A 21672-nucleotide genomic window follows, 5' to 3' on the forward strand; every position below is an offset into this window, starting at 1 on the left:
TCATAGCCAAGAAGCAATGGACCCAGCTGACCGTGCCCTGAAACACTTGCAATGTAGAGCCAAAGCTGAAGCTGGAGTCAGGTTCAAGGGCGAGGCTACGGAAAGTTCAGGGATGGTCTTAGCAGCTCGGCACGATCCGGTCAGAGAAGCTTGCCTTCCACACACAGGTCATACACTCAGTCCCACTGCAGTAAAAATCAGTAGGTCTTCTCTTTTACATTGCCTCAAGTATTTGATGCCGGGATGAAACGCCGATTGGGCATGCCTAGGACGCCCTCGTGCTCCCTGTGCTCTGGCTGAACCTGTCGGGTATAGATTAGGTTTGGCTTCCTCCCCTTCTATTTAAATTTGTCAGATGGGAATCAAGGACTGAAGGTTTTGCCAGCCCAATTCTTTTTACTCCCTTAATGGTCCCCAAGATGTGCCCACCTACTAAATTTCTTGTATTCCTCATGCTATCCCATGATAACTTGTGATCAGATGATATCCTAAGGAGGCTCAGGGGAAAGCCATGGGGCAGAAGCATAACCCAGAACTTAAAACACTTATCATCAAGACTGTAAACAGGCCCTATGGTCGAAAGCTTTGAAACCAGGTCTAACACAGGTTGACACAATTGGTGCCAGAAATGTCTGAGCAAGCTGACTGTAGGAAATTTGGAAATAGAGTACCCACTGTCCCGCTCACTGGCAACGCAGAGCCATGTTAGTTAGTGTGTGACTTGCTTGTGTAAGGAGGCAGCTCATCGGTGAGACTTTTACCAACAACACCTTGGTGGAGTGGTGGCTGGTGCAGTGATGTGGGCTTAGGGGAGTGTGAGTTTGTGGGATACAGGAGAATGCTCCTCCTGGTATTATACTGCATTTTCACCCTACAGAGGGATCTTGAAAAGTTGAAGGCCACCAATAAAATGCTAATTCTGTTGTGAAATCTGGTGTCACTCTGGTGGTCGGCAGGCTCCTGCTCTCTCACAGTAAGAGGAGAAGAAAGGCAGCCGCAGAGCAAGGACTGAGTACTTGGAGTCACTGAGCTCCAGGAATGACTGAGTCTCTGGTGAACAGGCTTACCAAAACTAGGCCATGGCCCTCACTTGTGGACCTCACATGTCTATCAGTGCCTGGGCCTGTGGGGTGGGCACTGATAGACATCCTTGAGTACTTCACTTTCCAGACTCCTCTGGAATGACTTCAGGGCATTCCACCGACACTCCTGCCTGACGAGGAAGAGACAGCACCCCAGAGGTAAACGAGGGGCAACAAGGTTCTCTTTGTCTTATTTTATCCTCCCTCCTGGTTGCCATGATGGCAACAAGGGGCAAGATACTCTCTAGCCAACTAATAAATCTACGGGAGAGTGAACTGTCATGGACTGACAGACCAAAGCAAACCAAAGTCACTTACAGTAAAGTTTCACATCAGCACAAATGCAGGTATTTATTTACCTGAGAAACTGGGAGAGAAATGTGATAGCCAAAAAGTTTCACAAGCATTAAGGCAAACAAATCAGGAAATGTCACACCAGGACATATAATAACCAAACAGACAGAGATAAGACATAAATAAAAACTCCTAAAACACCCAGAGGAAAGATCCAATTTTATACAGTGCACCTAAGAGAAACCTAGCCACAAATCAAGGGAGAGTCAGCCTGAAAACACCAGAAAAAAAGGGAAAAGACAGATGGAAAGAGCACCAATAACCTAACTACCATGGCTAAGGAAGCTGTCACAAAGGAAGACAATGTGATGGTCTGCACACTCCTGGCAATAAAGTTGTTTTTGTTTGAAAAATAATGGTGGAGCAGAGGCTGTAGCTCAGGACAGAATGCTTGCCCGGCTGGCACAAGACCCTGTGTTGATCTTCAGCAATGCATAAAGCAGGCATGGTGGCACACACCTCTAAACCCAGAACTTGGGAGATGGAAAGGAGGCTCAGAAGTTCTGCATTATCCTTAGTTACACAGTGAGTTTAAGGACAGCCTGGGCTACATGAGACTGTGTCTCAAAAAGTTGAAAAGGGGTGCATGTACACATGTCTCTGTGCACGCATGTGGGTGTGTGAGTGCATGCAAGATAGATGCTCAGAGGTTAAGAGCACCTGCTGCTCTACCAGACAACCACAATTAGGTTCCCAACACCCAGGTCCGTAGCTCAAAACCTCTAATTCCAGCTGCAGGAGGTCTGATGCCAGTGGCACCTGTACTTGCACACACACACACACACACACACACACACACTTTATAAAACAAATTTAAGGAAAAAAATTAATCTTATTTTAAATTTATTAATTTTATTTTGTGTGTGAGTCTGCATGTACTACATTCCTGGTACCTTCAAAGGTCAGAAGATGGTGTCAGATCCCCTTAACCTGGAGTTATGTACGAAATGCTCTAAAGTGCTAAACATCTCTCTAGACCCTAAAATAAATTTTAAAAAAGAAGATGGGCTGGCACTGTAATTCAGTGGTACAGCAATCACGTATAGCATGTGCAGGGCCTAGGTTCAACCCCTCGTGCTGAAGAACACAGAATCAATACATGAAAAACAAAGGGAAATTTTTGCTTCTTTCATCCTATCTAGAACAACTTTTAAAAAACTATACAAGATATACAAGACACTAACAGTTCTCAAGCCACTGGGCATCAGAGAACCATAATAATGACCCTGGAGATAGGAAGCAGATGGAGGATCCTTTTTTAATTTTCATGTCACTATGACAAAACACCATGATGAAAGCAACCTATAAAAGAAAGCTTTTAATTTGTGGCTCACAGTTCCAGAGGACCAGAGTCCATGACCAAAATGCTGGGAGCGAGGCAGCAGGCAGGCTGGGCCTGCAGAAAGCTCAGAGCTTATACCTGATCCGCAGCCATGAGGCAGAGAAAAAGAGCACTGGGAATAACAGAGTCTCTCAAAACCCCAAAACCCACCCCCAGTGACGCTGCTCTAAAAAGGCCACACCTCCTAGTCCTTCCAAACAATTCCACCAGATGGGGACCACACATTCAAATATATGAGCCCATGGAAGCAATTCGCGTTCAAACCACCACAGAGCAAGGTCTGCTGAGGAAAGTTTTCAGGCCGGGCTCAAGGCAGGAGAGCAGCAATGGAAGAAAATGGATAATATGGATCATTTAATAACGATTAAAAAGTGGCAAGTGACGCACACCTTTGATCTCAGCGCTTAGGAGGCAGAGACAGGTGGGTGTCTGAGTTCAAGGCCAGCCTGGTCTACAGAGTGAGTTTCAGGACAGCCAGGGCTACACAGAGAAACCCTGTTTCTAAAAAGCAAAAACAAACCAAAACCAAAACCAAAACAAACCAAAAGGAAAAAACAAAAAACAAACTCTGGGCCTTCAAAAGTTTCACTGAAAAGAAAAACAGAGAAACCCCAGACTGGGTGAAAATATTTGGAAAACATCTATCTAAAACAAGCAGAACTACTCAGTTCAATAGATAGAAGGCAAATAACCTCATTATTTTAACTACTAAGAAATTAAAAGAAAACACTAAAAAGGCATTCATCACCTCAGTCGCTGTAAAAGTTCACATTATATCTGCAATGAGATGCATTTGGTGGTTTCAGATTGGTCCAAACTAGAGATTTGCAATGTTAAGTGTGGAGGGTCAGCGTGAAATCTCACAAACCTCTGGTGAGAGCACTAAATGGTGCAGCCACTTTGAAGAGCAGATTGGGAGTCTCTTATGAATTAAGCATTTGTTCCCTGAAATCCAACAGTCCTGCACCTACATATTTATTCAAAAGAAATGAAAACATATGTGTCCACTTCAAGATTTGTACTTGAATGTTCAAAGCATTTTCACTCATAATAGCCTAAACTGGGTACCCAAATGACCATCAACAGGTGGGAAATTAAACAAATCGTAGTATATTCAGCAATTTAGCACAGCAGTAAAAATAATGCCAATGGCTAGGCATGGTGGTGGACACCTTAAATCCCAGCACTCAGGAGGCAAAGGCAGGCAGCTTTCTGTGGGTTCAATTCCAGTCTGGCCCACACAGTCCCAGGCCCTCCAGGGCTACATGGTAACACTCTGTTGTTCCCCCCCACCCCCTAAAACGCAGGTGCACACAGCAGCAAGAGGTGTGCTTGCTCCCAGCTCTGCAGTCCTACATCACCCGAGAATTCAGAGGGCTCAAGGTGATTCAGGCCTTACCACATCCAAGCTAACTGAAGGCCCCTTGTCTGGGGCCTGGGCCTCTGTTCCTCTTGACTGTGAATATGTCAAAGCTGTCCTCATTCCCGCTCTGCCGTCTGTCAGCTCACAGTGAGCACAGGGTTCCTTCAGAGAACGGAAACACCAGCCGTGCCTGCAAAACCTTAGCAATGGCTTTCATGACCAGGTGATTCCTTATCACCCCAGGAATATCATGACAACTCATTGGGTCCAGATCACATGAAGGGAAGCAGGTTCTAAGACCCAGAGGCGGGATCATTGGGTTCACACTATGTGACTTCATTTGCAAAGTATGAAAATTGTCAGAACTCCTACTTCGTGTGTGTGATTTTTTTTTTAAGCGGGTGCTGCTGTATAGACTAGATGGCCTGGAACATGCTAATGAAGTCCAGTATGGTCTTGAACTCCGCCTGCCTCGGCCTACTGCATGCTAGGAATATGGCCATGCCTAGCAACAAACCTTCTTTGATTTCTTGAACATCACCACACATAATCAAAGAATCCAGGTCCAGGAGACAGGGCCATGGGAACCCCTCAGAAGGTGTGCCAGAAGCCCCAGCCCGACCCTTGTATATCTAGCCCAGTAAGATCTCCCAGCAGCCATTTTAGGAATTCTTGTGGCCACTCTCAGTCATGCTCAGATCTAGTGTAGAGTTTTGCTCACTTGATTGACAGCTCTTTTGTTAGAAATGTTAATTTGTGTCTATCATGTGAAAGACTTCAAAATGTCACTTTCAAAATAAAATTTGAGAATAGAATTTGGACTTCTTTATATTAAATTCAAGTAATGGTACTTTGAAGCCTGTCTCGCTCCGGGCAGAAACAAATGTCCTAAGTGTCCCAGGTAGCTCTTTAGTGGTGTTTGGGATTGAGATTGCTAATGAAATGACAAGTGAGTCCTTTTCTGAGCAGACTGAATGCTTTCTTTGAGCAGATTTTGTAGTTTTAGTCTACACCAAGCATTTTGCACTTGATCCTTTCTGCCATGTTCCTTCTGCTTCTTCACATGAACAACTCTATCTGAAAATCACAAGATTAATAATTACAGTCAAGGCTCAATTAAACCCTGTTTATATTTTATCATTTTCTCTATTTAGTGCATTTCCCCAGGAAAACAGCAAAGCATCTTCACAAACGCATCAGGCAAGGATTTGAAATTCAGCTAGCCACCGTATGGTCCTCTTGCAGGCTGGGTGACTCACCTCACCTCCTGGGGCCAGTCTGCTGTGACACTGCAGTGATGGGCTGAGGCCAGCTCCCTGTTCACGCCTCACATTTGTGCCGTCCCTTCCCATGAGCTGCATGGATAAAGTGACATCCAAGTCTAAGGCCAAGAAGACTGCAGGTCTTTGACAATGATAATCATGTGACTAGTGAGCTGTCCAGAACACCATGCTCTCTGTGATTTTTCTGTGCCACATAGGGCCTTGCTATCCATGCATAAACTGAGTTGGTGACTTCTGAGGCTGCCTGGGGAGGCAGAATTTCCAACCTTCCAACTGTCCTGCTCAGCACTGCATGGGGAGAGCAACATGCCTTCCTGCCCTGGATGAAGAGCCAGCAGCCATTGCCTTGACCATGCAACAACAGATTCTCCCTGAGGGAAAACCAGAGATTCCAGGTCAGATAAGTAGTGATGGATGAGTATTAGTGGTCTTAGTTCTCTGACAAAACACCTGACAAGGGCAATTTAAGGAAGGAAAAGTTTGGTTTTGCCTGCGGTTTAAAGGTGCAGCCCATTGTGGTGGAGGCAGCATGGCCGAGAGAGCGGCAGGCGGGCCAGAAGGGAGACAGCTGGCCACGAAGCCAAGAGACGCCTCCAGCATGGAGCCACTGACGTCAGGGGGAAGCTTCCATTCTCAGTTAAACTGCTGGGGAAATACCTGCATGGACCCCTCCAATGGGGCATCTCCTAATCTAGTCACCTGGACAGTGAAAACAGACCACTGAGGCAGGCCACTGAGGCAGGAATGAATTCCTATTTGGATCTATAAGTATGCTTGAAGTCCCACTTTCCTTTCACTGTCGCTATTTTTTAAAGATTTGCTTATTTTGTGTGCATGAATGTTCACATGCACGTTTGCCTGGTGCATGAGGAGACCAGAAGGATGTCCATCCCCTGGAGCTAGTTTGTGAGGTGTTCTATAGGTGTTGGGAATACAGTCCAGGTCCTCTCAAGAGCAGCAACTGCTCTTAACCACTGCGCCGTGCCTCCAGCCCCACCTCACTGCTGTTCTGTCAGGGGAGCAGGTCGCCTAATCTATACTCGAAGTGCACCAAAGCTAGAAAAGGGCATTCTGGAGGCACACACCTATACAGTGGACAGCCTTGCTGTGACAGAGGCTTTGTGTGGCAGACAGTGAGTGCGGCTCTCTCAGAGTAATAATGGGAGTGGGTGGAGAAAGCAAACCAGCCTGTAGTGCCTGCAGAGGAAGAAGCAGGCCACACATGTTAGAACCAGCCTGAGACTCTAACAGCCATGTGGGACCAAGGCTGTTTCCTGGCCTGGGGTGAGTCTGTTCCTGATTCCCTGAGTAGAGTCCAGATGAGAGATGAAGACAGAATGATACCTAGTCACAAATATGGGAAGGGAGGAACCAAGGCTCAGGAACTACTTCTCAGAAATCTTGCTAGGAGCAAAAGTTTGAAAGCTTGTAATCCCAGGACCTAAGGATGGTCAGGAGTTTAGAGTCGTCTTCGGCTATATAGCAAGTTCAAAGCCAACCTGGACCACGTCAGACCCTGTCTCAAAGGTGAAAACAGAACAATAGAAAATACCTAAGGAGCCCCTTGTGCTAGAAGCTCTATAATTCCTCTCTTTCTATACACCCTTGTCTGGACAGCTCTGGCCATCGTCAGGGGATGGGTGACCTGAGTGTAAGATGTTCTTGCTCGGTTGATCAGGGTCTAGACTCCTGGTCTTCTGCTTGGGACTCCCAAGTAGCTGGAGATCCAGGTGTGCAGCACTCTTTGGTGGAATCTGCCTATTTCAAAGTGTTTTCTGAGACCCCAGGCATCCAGGAAGGTCAGTGAAGGAGGCTCAACAGTGGCTAAAGCTTGTGATTAGATTGTAAAGGGAGTCCTCCATAACTTCGTAGTCGAAAAAATAAAATAATAGACGAGTCCAGGGAAGAGCACGCCAATTGGCTCTCCAGTACCAAATGGTCAGCTCTGAGGAAAAAAATACAAATTATACAGCTGAGCGGGTAATGGTTAGGGATGTATGTGTATATACACACGTGCAGGTAACAACAATTAAAAAGAGAGAGAGAAAGACCATGAATTTGAAAGAGAAAAGAGAGTAGTATTCGGGAGAGGTTGGAGGGAGGAAAGGAAAGGGAGAAATGATAGAATTATACTGTAATTTTAAATATTAAAGACAGTTTTAAGAAGCTAAAAGATGTGTGAGCCTTCTGCTTGCCTAGGCAGGGTCTATGTCGGCATTGTCCGTGGCGCTGCTCTATTGGTGCGGACCGCACTGCTGAGATCCTGCTGAGATGATGCCTGACCATCCCAGACTCAGCTGCCCGCACCCTCTCTTGTCCAGTAGGCTCTTCAGCGCCGGCTGGAGAGGCGGCCGGTGGTACCTACCACTTTTCTCTGCCATGGTGGAGGTCCAAGTGGAGAGTATCCAGGGAACAGGGGTGGGGGTTAGAGTTGTCTTTTCCCTGACAGAGAGGATAATGGCTTCAGGGACGGACGGCCCCTGCCTAGGCAACCCAGGCCTGAGTGAGACCCCTCACAAGCCGCGCAAAAAAGCATCGCTTCAGGGATAGGTCCAACAAAAGTCCGCACAGGTCTTGCGCCCTGGTCGCTGCGCTCCGAGCAGGCACGTGGAGGAACCTGTTTCCAGAGAGCAAGGGCAACAGTTGGAGGGTCTGGGGCACCCGACTCCTGGCGGGCCGCGGAGAGGGCGCGATGTGCCGGGCTCGGGGAGCGCAGTGGAGACGCCCGGGAGCTGTGGGGCGCGCTGGAACCTCCCGGTGCAGCGGGGCGCGCTGGCGAGCGGGGGTGGGACTGGAACGTGGGGCGGGGCGGGGCGGGCTCGGCGCTCCGTCCTCCCCTCGTGCCCGCGCGCTCTCCTTCGCGCTCCCGCCCTTCTGGTGCCGCCGCGCGGCCGCAGGCGAAGCAACTTTGCGGGCGCCGAGGCTAGCCGGACCCGTCCCGCGCAGAGCCCTCAAGGCCATGGACGTTCTGGGCTGGCTGCTGCCTCCGCTCCTGCTGCTGTGCGCGCAGCCGCACCATGGCGCCAGGTGAGCAGCTCCCGGGCCGGGGACGACACGGGCGGGAGGGACTCGTCCTCTGGCGGGCGCCCTCGGTGGGGCAGAGTTCCGAGTTGTCAGGATACCGAGTCTTCGCCCCAGGTCCAGCCGGGTCTGCTTTGCGCGTGCTGCTCTTCCAGTTCAGAGGACCCCACCGACCTCTTTCCACCCGCTGCCCGGGTGCTGTCCGTCGTCCTCGGTGCTGAACGCTGAGCCGAGGGGTGGGATTGGAGCCGCCAGGCCAGGTTCCTGTGGGCAGCTCTCTTCACCCTAGTCCCTGGCCGCCTTTCACTGAGCTGGTTCCTGCCCCGTTGGTGCCCTTCCAGAAACTCGGTAGGATGAGCTGAGGGCAGGGAGAAGGAAAGCCTTGAGAACTGGGGCGGTGGGGAGAGGGTCTGTCCTTGAGAGAGTCCGGAAGAATGGCCATCCATTGCTTCTGGCCGGGATGGATGCTCGGGAAGGTTTGTCCCAACCCTTTCAGGAAGGGAAGGCGACCGTGGGCCTTCTCTCAGGAGTTGCTTCAGAGTTTATGGACTGAATCCTAATTGCAGGCGAATGGCAGCCATGTAGTCCTGTCACATACCCACCACGGAAGGGGCTCTATTCTTTGGGAGAAGGAGGACTAAACAGTCCTGAGCTGGAGGGTCTAAGAAGAGAGGCGTTAGGAGCTTCCTCTCAGTAGCCCCCAACACCACAGTCCCTAACTTCTTTCTCTGCTCGCTGGGACCTAAAATCCAACCTGGGTCACCTTGGTCACCTGGGGCCGAGCCACCTGTCGTGAGAGTCATGACAGGCAACGGAAGGGCCTTTCTGAAAATCATTTGGATGAAGAGGCAGCAGTCAAGCAGTCCAAATGGCTCTCTGGATTTGAGGGCCAGCTGACACGGGCACAGGAGAGGGTTAGGCGACAGACATGGCTGCCTGCCAGCTGGATTTTGGCTGTAGAGACCCAGGAAGCAGGTCATGCAGGTGTCTGAGTTACTGGTAGGTGGGCGACAAGTCCAGAAGGCCTGGGTCTGGCTACAAATGTTACAGCGAGGCTGGAGACCAGAGTAATGGGCACTGACCGTGAGCCTCTGATCAGCCAATGCCCAGGAAAGGCTTTGTTCCTTCTTTAGTCCCTGTGGACTTTGCTTCCTTTTTTCTTTCTTCCAGAAGTGTGAAGCCTAGTAACACAGCTGCAGCTGTCACGTTTGATGCTCTGAGGTCAGATCTTGGCCTTGTCCATGGCCACATAGCCAAGAATTTGAAACTTGAGAGGCCCTGACACCCCAACATTTTAGTCTGAGCATGACACCAAAACTCAGTTGGTGGCAAATCCTGTCCCGTGCTGACACGAAGCTCATTTTCTGTCTGTTTATTCTATTTACGTGGCTATTTATAGGTTGCTGGCTGGGAAATTCTCCAGACCCCTCCCTCAAATCTGCACATGTGGCCTATCCCCTTCCCCAAGTAAAAAGAGAAATTCTAAATCCTGGCTTGTGTGGCGCTTCTGAGGCATTGGGGAAGGGACTGTGGATCTGTTTTCTTGGGCGGAAGAGCTGAGGGACCCAAGACTTGTCATTATCCTAACGTTATGTGGAACAGCACACACACAAAGTGGAGGGTGCCACTGCTCTGCTGAGCTTCCGTCTCATCCTCTAAGTGAGAACAGTTACTGTCTTGTCATTTCTTAAAAGTCTCCCTTAGATGGCTCTGTCCAGACCTCCTTCTCTTGGCCTGGCCTGAAAATGACACAGTATGGAGCAGGGTGGCAGGGCTAAAGGGTCTCTCCAGAGAAGGACGGAGCTGAAGACAGCCTCCAGCTCAGCCCTTGTGCTGACCTTCAGATTTGTCCTGGTGCTGTCCATGCAGGCTCTCCCACTTACCTTTGCTGGCCCCTCTACTTTAGACAGCACCCCTCTTCTCTTAGTCTCCAGATCCTCCTCAGTCTTGACCTCGGTGGTCCCTTGTAGGAAAGACCGTGTGGTAGAAAACAAGTGTATATGTCACACTGTGGGCTGGGCACGGAGTAGGAAGGCCTGCATACAGAGCAGGCACCGGGCTTGTCAACTGCATGCCCATGTGGGTGTCCCTCCCAGGCTGCTGGCATCTCCAGCTCCCTGGCACTCACAGTCGGTGTGATGGCCGCAGTGCTCCTCTTTGCCTTGGTAACTGGGATGCTAGGAGGGAGCTGCTCTAAAAGCAGAGCTGTGGGAACGTGGGCTTGCGTGTGCACGGTGGGGGCTGCAGTGAGGAGCGGCCGCTGCCTGGCTCAGTGCACCCCCCTTTCTGTCTCCAGAGGTGTACAGGAGGGTTCATTTCTCAGTGGGAGAGGAAGGAAGACGCTCCCATAACACACTCTAAGTAGTTCAGGAGGCTTAGCTAATGTGTTTTCTCTGCATTTGCTCTGCTCCAGGACTTTGAATCCCTAAACCAAAGCCTGACATGGTTGAGGCTCTCCATCCATCTATCCAAAAAATGTCCCAACCTCAGGCTATCAGTAGTCTCCAAGGGAGCTAGAGAAGCAGCAGGCCTCTGCCAAGATCACTGTTCATTACTCATGAAGTTGGAGACCTGTCCACCCTATGCTGTGTTTCCTGAGTGCAGAGCTTGTGAACCCGTTAGCACAGCCATTCTGCAAAACCTGCTGTGAGCCTGTGACTAAGGGCAGAGTGAATAAGGTGGTCTCACCGGGAAGATGAGAAACTGTGGGCTTCAGATCCTAGACTCCAGCATGTAGCTGAGTCTTTCTCACACTCCAGTCCTCTGTACGCATTCACAGCTGAAAAAATGGCAGTCACTCTTCCAGCAGAGGAGAGACAGAAGCGAGGACAGTCTCCTTTCTCCTAGAACATAGCAAGTGCTTTGGCTTTGCTGATTCAAGGTGATCTTCCTGAAGACTTACTTCCATGTGCTAAGCAGACAGAGTATGAGGACAGAGAAGTGTGCACACATGTGCCATTGCCTGAGACAGGGCCAGGAAGGACAGTGTCTCCTCATGGCCTCATTTTGAGCTGGCTTGATGACAGCTGGGTAGTCCAAAAATAAAGCCCATTTCAAGTCCCTTCACATCTGGCCTTCAGGATGACTTTCATTTGCATTCTTGTTTGCACTTTGTGAGAGACCAGGACTTGATTTAACTCTTTCATACCTTGTGACCACACTGTCTCCTGCCCTGCTCTGTCTCTTGCTCTAGGGGAGTTCTGAGGAGCAATAGCTCTCTGATTGGAATAGACAATAGACCCAAACACCTTGTCTTGCCCGTTGTGGTGGGCTAAAGCAGCAGTACTTGGTAGGCCAGAGGTCTGGACAATTTTGTTAGCTAAGGAAATCTTGATAGAAAGCTGGCTCTTCAAGGTTCAGTGCATGAATCGGATGAAAGAGTTATGCCCCTAAGGTACACCTAATAGTAAATAAAGTCATAGGATCACGCCTATGCCAAGTGCAGAGAAAGGCAGGGCTGTGTCTGGATCCCCAGGACACTTTAGTTTTGTTTGTTCCCACCCCCATTTTGGTTCTTTGAAACAAAATCTCACGTAGCCCAGTCTAGCCTTGAACTCACTGTACATCTGGGGTCAGGATCCTCCTGACCCTACTTCTGAGATTACCGCCATGTGCTACCACACCTGTGTGTTTAAAATGTGAACTTAACTAGGACTGGAGAGATGCTCAGAGTTCAGAGCACTGGCTGTTCTTCCAAAAGTCCTTGGCTCACAACCATCTATGGTGAGATCTGGTGCCCTCTTCTTGCTGCAGGCACACATGCAGGTAGAACCCTGAATAAATAATAAATAAATCTTTTTTTAAAATGTGACTGTAACTATGAGACCTGCTGTTCAGAATTCCTGTCCTGACTCCAGACTGAGGTTTTTCCTATCTTTAGAGCCCTTCATGTCTACCTCCTGTTTGCCATGGCCACTGACCATGATTTGTGCACATCACAGAACTCTCTCTGTCCCTCTGTATAGCCTCCAGCCTAGGCAGAAGAGATCCTGAAACCCCACTTCTGGGATGCATTGCTCTTTTTTAGAAATAATTTTTAAAGATTTGTTTGTTTATTTTATGTATATGAGTGCTCTATCTGCATGTACACCTGCACACCAGAAGAGGGCATCAGATCCCAGTACAGATGGTTGTGAGCCACCATGTGGGTGCTGGGAGTTAACTCAGGACCTCTGAAAGAGCAGTCAGTACTCTTGACAGCTGAGCCATCTCTCCAGCCTGAGTGCATTGCTCTTAATACCACTTGTATTGACTTTTGTCATAGTACTAACCTGGGCTGTGACTATTTGTCTACTTCCTAGCCTTACAGAGGAGTTGCTTGATGGTCTGGAGAGATGGCTCAGCTGGTCAAGTGCTTGCCACATGAGCATAGGTCACGAGTCTGAGCCCTAACAGGTAAAAATGCTGGGGGATGATAGTTTATGCCAGCAACATGAAGGTCCAAGCAGGAGCTCTGGGGCAGCCAGACCCTAGGTTGCCAGTTGTTTTAGTTAGGGTTTTATTGCTGTGAAGTGACACCATGACCACAACTCTTTGAAACTGAAAGCCAGCTCCAATTAAATGTTTTCCTTTATAAGAGGTTTAGTCCATCATTGCCACAGCAGGAAACACGGCAGCGTGCAGGCAGACATGGTTCTAGAGAAGAGGCTGAGGTTCCACATCTTGATCCACAGACAACAGAAGGAGACTGTGTGCCACACTAGACCTAGCTTGAACATAGGAAACCTCAAAGCCCACCCCCATAGTGACACCCTTCCTTCATTCAACAAGGCTGCGCCTACTAGTGCCACTCCCTATGGCCAAGAATTCAAACACATGAGTCTATGGAGACCATTCCTATTTAAACCCCCACACCAGTGTACCAAACTACTGAGAGATCCTGTCTCAAAGAACAAGGTGGACAGCACCTGAGAAGTGATACCCAAGGCTTCCACACACATTTAAACACATATGCACACACACATGCATGAACATTCATGCACACATACCCACACCTATCCAAGGAGACACTCAATGATATTTGGAGTGGAGGGAAGGAGAGTTAGGAATAATTCCTGCGGAGGGATAGCGAATAAGGTGTTGGCATTTGGGAGAGGAGAGAGGGGCTAAATGGCCTAGAAGGGTTGAACTAGGCAGGAGAAGCTGGAGATAGAGAGAATGGGGACCAAGCGCAGCAGGCCCAGGGAGAGCCGAAGAGTCCAGAGAAGGGGCAGGGAAGAAATAAGGATGGACAGAGCAGAAGAACATTGTCTTCAGTAAAGCGGTGGGACACAGGGGTGTGAGATGAAGAGAAAAGCTAGTCTGCCATTGGCCATCGTGGCATAGCAGGGCATGGTGGTGGTCCTCATACAGGGTGGGGTGGGGTGAGGGTGGTGCCTCCTCTGAGGAAGCAGGAGACTGAAGATGAGCCTAACTGAGTGACCCTGCACTCAGGGTGAAGCAGGCAGCCAGGCTTTGTGGCACACACCTTTAATCCCAGCACTCAGGAGGCAGAAGCAGATGGAGCTCCATGGTTGAAGACCAGCCTGATTTACAGAGTTTGTTTGTTTGTTGAGATCCAGTCTCAAAAAAGAAAAAAAATAAATAAAAACAAAAACATATAGAGAAATAGGCAATGCACAGAAGCAAGCCAGGCTGAGGCGCATTGCAGAGGCCTGACAAGATGACCCAGCAAGACCCTCATTCTTGGTAGTCCCACATCCAAAGAGACTCTTCTGTCCCTGGTGAGACAGGTACAGTGATGGTGAGATTATCAAGAGGGTCACCGAGTCACTGGCCTCTATTCCTGATGAGGTCCGTTGGTTCTTGTCTTCTTGAAGAAAGGAATTGTCAAGAGACTTAGACAATTTAAGTAGAAGTTTATTTAGCAAAGCAAGTACTCTAAAAGAGATTGGAGTGGGCTGTACCAAGGCAGCTCAGTGGTTCTGGATTGTGGATTTTAAAGACATTTTAATGAATATTTATAAAGTGGGTGGTTTATTTATGGGGTAAAATAGCACTTTTCCCTCCCAAGTTATGACAGATAGGACCTTTCTTTGGGACGTTTCTCCTCATGACTTGCACAAAAAGCTATGGGTCAACATCGTAACACGAGATGTTGTAATAACATGAAGTCTCTCAAGGCTGCAGACCCTTTGTTAGTGCATGTTAGTGTGGGAGAATGCCCTGTGTTCTTGTTTCCGATGTAGAAGGAACAACCTCATTGAAGCCTCAAGGATGTTGGACCACAAAGGGACATTCTGTCCAATAGCAGACACAGTTGCCATGAGGCAGCTGCATTTTCCTCAGGTCCATCACGTCTAGCTCCTTGCCTGCCCATGTCATTCCCACTCTGTTTTAGGATCATCACGCCGTGGGCAGGGGCGCAGCATGCATTAGCGTATTAGGCTGCCACAACACATTACACAAACTGGGTGGCTTCAAACAACAGAGACCTTTTGTGCTTCTGAAGGCGAAACCCCGGGCCTCTGGACCATCTGTGGGGGACAGTTGTCTGGGCTTTCACCCCTGCTTCTAGTGGTGCCGGCAGTACTCAGCACCTTCATCTTGCAGAGGCGCTGCCCAGCCCTCCTGACATCATCTGCCTCCCAATCTCTGCCATCTGTTGCCCTTCTGGCCTTTCCCGCATGGCACGCACAGAGACCTATTCTCAGATAAGGTCCCGCACTGAGGTTCCAGTGGAAATGAAGGCTGGGAGGGTGAGGAAGGATGTGGGACTCCATCTCAGCAAGCAGAGGGAAGTATGGAGGGGCTGTGGAGGGCTCCTGCCGAGAGCAGGTCTGGGGTGCTCCCGCCTCATGTGTAGTTTTTGATCCATTTGGAAGGGATGTCTTTACTGCTACCCTCAGCAGCCTGGGATTTCCCCCAAACTCTCAACTCAGGTCAAACTGGGTTTTGTGGCTTCAGTACAGAAAAAATTTTAGGACTTCCCAGTATATTAAGTAGAGATGGAGATATTTATGTTTTTTTATTTGTTTGTTATTTATAGATAGCATCTCGTTATATAGCTTTGGCTGGCTTGTAACTCACACTATAAACTGAACTCATAGGCCTCTGCCTGCCTGTCTCCCAGGTGTTGGATTACAGGGCCAGACTTTATTAATGATATTTTAAAATAGGTTTAAGCATGAGGATTAAAGAAGACAAATCAGTCAGAAAGAAGGACATAACTAGTGTGTGCATGCTTCCCAAAAGCAAGCAGGGAAAGTAAAACACGCAGACTTCTCATGGGAGAGCCTCAATGCTCTGAGGGGCTTAGGACCTGTTCTAAAAAGCTGCAGACTTACAGCTGAGTAGAACTAAAGGGCTTAAGCAAGCTGTTGATTCTGGGCTGGTGAGAAGCTTCAACCGGATTCCCAAGTGAGCTCCTCTCCCTTCTTATCCCCAAGATTTTCCTTGTTTTTCTGTCCTACCTGGCAACCTTGCTGAGAACAGGAAGGCCAGCACAGGCTTTTGTGGTATTCACCTGTCCCCAGATTCCTATGGTTGCTTGGTAGGGTTAGGGGAGGCAGGTGGGTCTTCCTGAGAAGAAAGTGCTGAAGTTTCTGGGCATTTCTCAATCCTCTTTCTCTTCAGCCATATCCAGGGAATCTTTGCTGACAGGAAAGCTATGTGTTCTTGTTAGGGTCTCTGCTTTAGAGAAGAGCCCTGGGGGTTGGGGCTGTTTTTGCCAAGTCTTTGACTTTCCTCCATAGACATGTGGAAGAAGTGGGCTAGGGAGACCCCAAGAAAGCCTGGAGCAGGGCCAACATCCTGAAGTGGGCACAGGCACCATCCCTCAAGGTTACACAGGAAAGTGTACCACTGGGCGGGATGGCAGCAGAGGCATGGAGGACTGTTTTCTGAAGGGCCCAGAGGGGCTGACACCTGCTCCTCTTTGGCTGAGGTGCTCTGCCTGCTGAGGTGCCCTGCCTGCTCAGGTGCCCTGCCTGCTCAGGTGCTCTGCCTGCTGTGACCAGTTGGTCCTGTGTTCCCAGAGCCATGAATGACATTGGGGACTACGTGGGCTCCAACCTGGAGATATCCTGGCTCCCCAACCTGGATGGCCTGATGGAGGGCTATGCCCGAAATTTCCGGCCAGGCATTGGAGGTACAGGCAGCTGATGTGGGCTGGAGCGTGGGAAGGCAGAAACAGCTCCAACCCTGGGTTTGCCGTGGATATGGGTTATGCTGGGCTCTGCTTTGGCAACTCCAGGGGTTCGTTGGATTTCAAGCCCCAGGCATCCCAGAGGGAAGAGGAATCTCCCTGGCAAATGTGGGACAGATTCTTCCTCTGTCCCATCCGCCCCGAGTGGGGATTCCTACTACAGCGGCTTGAGCAGCTCTTCATTCCTACAGGCCCCCCCGTGAATGTGGCGCTTGCCCTGGAGGTGGCCAGCATTGACCACATCTCGGAGGCAAACATGGTAGGTGCCACTCAGCACAGCACCCTGGGTTGTGTGCCCCCAGGAGGACGGAAGCCAGCGGTGCCAAAGCTGCCCTCCTTCTCCGCAGGAGTACACCATGACGGTGTTCCTGCACCAGAGCTGGCGGGACAGCAGGCTCTCCTACAACCACACCAACGAGACCCTGGGCCTGGACAGCCGCTTTGTGGACAAGCTGTGGCTCCCGGACACCTTCATCGTGAATGCCAAGTCGGCCTGGTTCCACGACGTGACTGTGGAGAACAAGCTGATCCGCCTGCAGCCGGACGGGGTGATTTTGTACAGCATTCGGTGAGCGGGGCCTGCCATCTGCTGTTCTCCCGGACACGGAGAAAAGGGATGCCCATCGTACCCTCTGACTTTCAGAGGCCGCTTAGTTGACTTTATCTTCAGATGTTACAGGAGGCAGCTGGAGCTGCAGGTGGTCTGTCTTTTGTTGGTGTTATTTGGTTTTTGAGACAGGGTCTCTCTGTGTAGACTTGGCTGTCCTGGACTGGCTTTGTAGACCAGGCTGGCCTCGAACTCAACAGCCATCTGCTTGCCTCTGCCACCCCGAGTGCTGATTATAGGCATTTGACACTGTGCCCCACAAATCTATTTTTTATTTTATGTTCATTGGCCTGCATGTATGCCTGTGTGAGGGTGTCTGCCTCCCTGGAACTGGAGTTGCAGACAGTTGTGAGCACATGGTTCTGGGAATTGAACTTGGGTCCTCTAGAAGAGCAGCCAGTGCTCTTAACCGCTGAGCCATCTCTCCAGCCCCTCAGGTGGCTTCTCTGTGCAGGGAGAATCTCTGCTATCTAGGGGCAGGGGATCCGCTGGCTTCCAAAGGGCACCGTGACCTCACTATCCCACTTTGCCTACACAGCATCACCTCCACGGTGGCCTGTGACATGGACCTCGCCAAGTATCCCATGGATGAACAGGAATGCATGTTGGACCTGGAAAGCTGTGAGTGCCCTCCCCAAGGAGGGGGAGGCTCCTTTCCATTTGGGGTTGCACTGTGTCCTCCCTTGGAGCAGGGCACTCAGGGTGGCAAGGCTGGGAAGCTTAGGGCCAGGGTGTTCTGGCTCAGAGGACAGGGAAGCATACAGGACAGGGCTTTCCTAAGGGCCAGTAGCCTATGTAGGAGAAAAATGAGCTGGAAGGCCTGAAGGGCTTTAGCCAGCTCAAGTGGAGAAGAGCCTGGAAGGCATGGCCATGGTCACCAGGATCCCAACACAGAGAACCTGGCTCTCTTGGCATCCCCCATCAATGATAGCTTCAATTTTGGCAGCACCTCTGACCCTGTCAGCCTTGTCAGAGATGTAGATTGTTGTGCCGAGGACACGCCCCTCCACCATCCCACCCCTGAGTAAATACACCTGATGAGTCTTTGTTGCTGTTACCTGGTCAACTCCACCCCCCAGGGCTCTCCACACAGAGGTGGCATTTCCTCTGAGGCTGCCAAGGGCAGGCAAGAGCGGGGGGGGGGGGGGGGGGGGGGGGGGGGGGGGGCTGTTGCCCACCCACAGGCTCTCTTCCAGATGGCTACTCTTCTGAAGACATTGTCTATTACTGGTCAGAAAACCAGGAGCAGATCCACGGGCTGGACAGGCTGCAGCTGGCCCAGTTCACCATCACCAGTTACCAATTCACCACCGAGCTGATGAACTTCAAATCGGGTAACGTGGACATTCCCGTGAGCTGCCTGCAGGTCTCTTGTGCTTTGTAAGGGAGCTGCCAGCCAGTTCTGAGGCCTGAGGGTGCAGCTGGAAAACCGCTGAGTTAGGCTTTAGCTGGGTGTTGCTGGCTGTGCTCACACGGAATGGGAACAAGCTGCAATGCCGTAGAACCAGATTCCCACCTTCCTGTCCCTGGTTCATTTCTTCCCAGTACTCTAGGCTTAGAGAGAACATGAAGGTGGGTATTTCCGGCCCTGAGCCCCAGGACCACGCCCCTCCCCTGGTCATTCCTTCAGTGTGGCACAGAGATGGAGGTGGGGGCAGCTACCTGACGTTAGCTGGACAGATTGCTCAGAACTGATTCAGCAAACTTAAGCCTTCTCTTCTTCATCTGGGTGACCCAACATCCTTGTGACCAGACCTAGGGCAAGGTGTGGAAAGAGGGTATTTTAGGGTCTTCCAGCTGAGCCTCCTAGTAGGCCCAGCAGCCAGCCACGTCCCTTCCTGAGGCATGGGGGGCAGATGGGGTGGTTGGGAAAAGCTGGCCTGACAGTGTGTGGTCCCCACAGCGGGCCAGTTCCCACGGCTCAGCTTGCACTTTCAGCTCCGGAGGAATCGGGGTGTGTACATCATCCAGTCTTACATGCCCTCTGTGCTCCTGGTTGCCATGTCCTGGGTCTCCTTCTGGATTAGCCAGGCAGCCGTGCCTGCCAGAGTATCTCTAGGTATGAAGCTTGTCTCTCCATCCCATGGGCAGGTAGAAGGACTGTCCAAGGGCTGGACCACCCTGCTAGCTATGAACCAGTCCCTTGGACTTTAGACCTCATTCTGTCTGCCTTGCATGGTGGCTGGCCAGAATGGGGTTGGTCTCAGGAGCCCAGGGTGGGAGCAGCAGAGGGCTGGAAAAGTCTCCTCTTCCTGGGGCCCAGGCTGTGCTGGCTAGGGTGGGGAGGAGATGCCAGGGCTCCAGCAACGGTCACCCGTTCCAACCAGGCATCACCACTGTGCTGACAATGACCACACTCATGGTTAGTGCCCGCTCCTCCCTGCCACGGGCTTCGGCTATCAAGGCTCTGGATGTGTATTTCTGGATCTGCTACGTTTTTGTGTTCGCTGCCCTGGTGGAGTACGCATTTGCCCACTTCAATGCTGACTACAGGAAGAAACGGAAGGCCAAGGTCAAGGTCGCAAAGCCAAGGGCAGAGGTGAGACAGAGGGCAGGCTTGCCTGAGGGTTCAGAGCCAAGAATGGGGGGTGGGGAGCAAGGATGGACTCCCACCTGGCACAAGGACAGAAAGAATATTATTCTTCTGCTGGCTGGCTCTGAGGTCACTGTTGACCCTGAGTCCCTCCCCCAGGAGCCAGCTCCTCAGCACAGTCCACGGCAGGGCTGCAGTGCTGCTTGTGAGAACAGAAAGAATGCTTCCATTGGCCTGACCAGGGGACTGCACAGGAGCCCTGGCAGGGCTCCTCAGCACTGACCTTTCCCCCACCCCACCCCACGCCACCCCACCCCACCCCCGCCTCCTGCAGATGGACGTGAGGAACGCCATTGTCCTCTTCTCCCTCTCTGCTGCTGGAGTCAGCCAGGAGTTGGCCATCTCTCGCCGGCAGGGCCGTGTCCCTGGGAACCTCATGGGTTCCTATAGGTCTGTGGAAGTGGAGGCAAAGGGAGAGGGAGGGTCCCGCCCAGGGGGCCCAGGAGGCATCCGGTCCAGACTCAGACCCATCGACGCAGACACCATTGACATCTATGCCCGGGCTGTGTTCCCCGCCGCGTTTGCAGCCGTCAACGTCATCTACTGGGCAGCATACACCATGTGACAGCAGTACCTGTGCCACACTCAGTGGCTGCCAGAGACTCCCGGACAAACAGCCCTCTCTCTGGGTCTCTACGTGTGACAGAGAGGAAGCTTCTGCTTGCTGATCTTTACCTCAGCTTTGCCCTAAAGACCAGCCTGCTCTTCCTGGAGATGGAGCAGGGTGGGCTTTGCCTAGAGGGCCGTACACAGCCTGACCCTGAAGCTGAGCCCAGCACTGCTGGGCCCTTGGGAGCTGTGAATTTTTAGACTCAGGATGACCCTGATTTCTAGGCCTTCGCTCTGTGGGATCAGGATGAGAAGGAACACGCGCGTGGGTGGATGGCCATTCTCTGGTGAACTGGGGAGTGGGGCATTATGAGGCCTCTTTGGTCCCAGCATGAAATAAAGCCTCGGCCTGGCAGCTGGTCATGTCTTTGTTGCACGTGGCAGTTGCACTGTGGTCTTTTTGGCCTCTGCTTCTCTGCCACAGACTACATGGGAAGGGTGTGGGCAGGGGCAGCCTGGGAAAACCCACAAAGTCTAGGGTAAGCATGTACTATGTGCAGGGAAAGCTATGGGGTTAGGGTCCCTGAAAGGAAGCTGACTATCGGGGAATGACTCCAGGTAAGGGGGTTGCAGATAAGAATAATCAGTTTGATGATGCCAGCACGATGCACTGGCATCTGCCCCTCCCGTCACTGGGCTATGTGGAGCCGTTGCCATGAAGGCAGAAGCAGATCTGGGAGTATGATCTGAGAACCCCAGATTCCAAAGCCACATGCTTTTGAATGCCTTCCTAAAAATCTCAGAACTGGAAACACACCTACAGCCAGGGAAGTTCGGGGGCTGCCTCCCAGAAGAGGGCCTATTGGCTGTGTCTGCAGCATCGGGAAAGGCAGAGATGCAGAAACCTGGCTGAGGAAATCTTTACTCCCTTGATCACCTGGTGGAGACCGGGGCCCAAAGTGCCACTCTGGTGCCTTCTTGGATGAGGCAATGGGAACTCGAGACCCTCTCAGGCCCTACACACACCCTTAGCTACTCCCACAGCAGCCTGAGGACCCTGCAGCTACTGGAGCATGTGACTGTGGCAGGCAGCTCCTAAAAAAGCCCAGCTTTCCACTCACTTAGTCTTTAACGTAGAAGAGACAAAGGGTACAATTAGCAGAACAGCTTTTCACCCGGGGCTGTAGTCAGCAGCTCAAGAGGTGACAGCCAGCCAGACCCACCACCCTGCTTAACCAGGGTGGTGCCATATGCTCCATCAGTCCTGTGGTGTCCTCCTGGTGGTCCCCCACTTTGGCCAAGAAGCACGGCAAGTGACTGTGTGAGTTTAAG

At 51.0% G+C, this 21672-nt stretch overlaps 1 protein-coding gene and 1 long non-coding RNA gene across 3 annotated transcripts; one reads left to right on the forward strand and one right to left on the reverse strand.

Annotated features, from left to right (window-relative positions):
- Window positions 1-4876: 4876 nt before the first annotated feature.
- LOC132652925 (uncharacterized) lies at window positions 4877-8231 on the reverse strand. Its single transcript, XR_009590403.1, has 2 exons — window positions 6977-8231; window positions 4877-5795 (listed from the first exon to the last, which is right to left on the reverse strand). It is a non-coding gene; the product is annotated as an uncharacterized LOC132652925 (long non-coding RNA).
- A 23-nt stretch (window positions 8232-8254) lies between these two features.
- Gabrd (gamma-aminobutyric acid type A receptor subunit delta) lies at window positions 8255-20600 on the forward strand. Of its 2 annotated transcripts, XM_060378916.1 has the most exons (9): window positions 8255-8451; window positions 16422-16534; window positions 16783-16850; window positions 16939-17159; window positions 17737-17819; window positions 18395-18532; window positions 19102-19257; window positions 19526-19737; window positions 20066-20600. In XM_060378916.1, the coding sequence occupies exons 1-9, from the start codon at window positions 8384-8386 to the stop codon at window positions 20354-20356; spliced, it is 1350 nt and encodes a 449-aa protein (XP_060234899.1). In that variant the 5' UTR covers window positions 8255-8383; the 3' UTR covers window positions 20357-20600. The 2 variants fall into 2 exon arrangements, with proteins under 2 accessions (XP_060234899.1, XP_060234900.1); XM_060378917.1 differs by lacking the exon at window positions 16422-16534 and having other exon boundaries at window positions 8310-8451.
- Window positions 20601-21672: the final 1072 nt, after the last annotated feature.

The sequence above is a fragment of the Meriones unguiculatus genome, chromosome 3, assembly GCF_030254825.1.
Source record: "Meriones unguiculatus strain TT.TT164.6M chromosome 3, Bangor_MerUng_6.1, whole genome shotgun sequence".
NCBI lineage: Eukaryota > Metazoa > Chordata > Mammalia > Rodentia > Muridae > Meriones > Meriones unguiculatus.

Coding starts and splice junctions, on each gene's coding strand:
- Gabrd (XM_060378916.1), top strand. CDS start 8,384: ATGGACGTTCTGGGCTGGCTGCTGCCTCCGCTCCTGCTGCTGTGCGCG. Junction 16,535..16,782: donor TTTCCGGCCAGGCATTGGAG/GTACAGGCAGCT, acceptor TCATTCCTACAG/GCCCCCCCGTGAATGTGGCG. Junction 19,738..20,065: donor TCGCAAAGCCAAGGGCAGAG/GTGAGACAGAGG, acceptor CGCCTCCTGCAG/ATGGACGTGAGGAACGCCAT.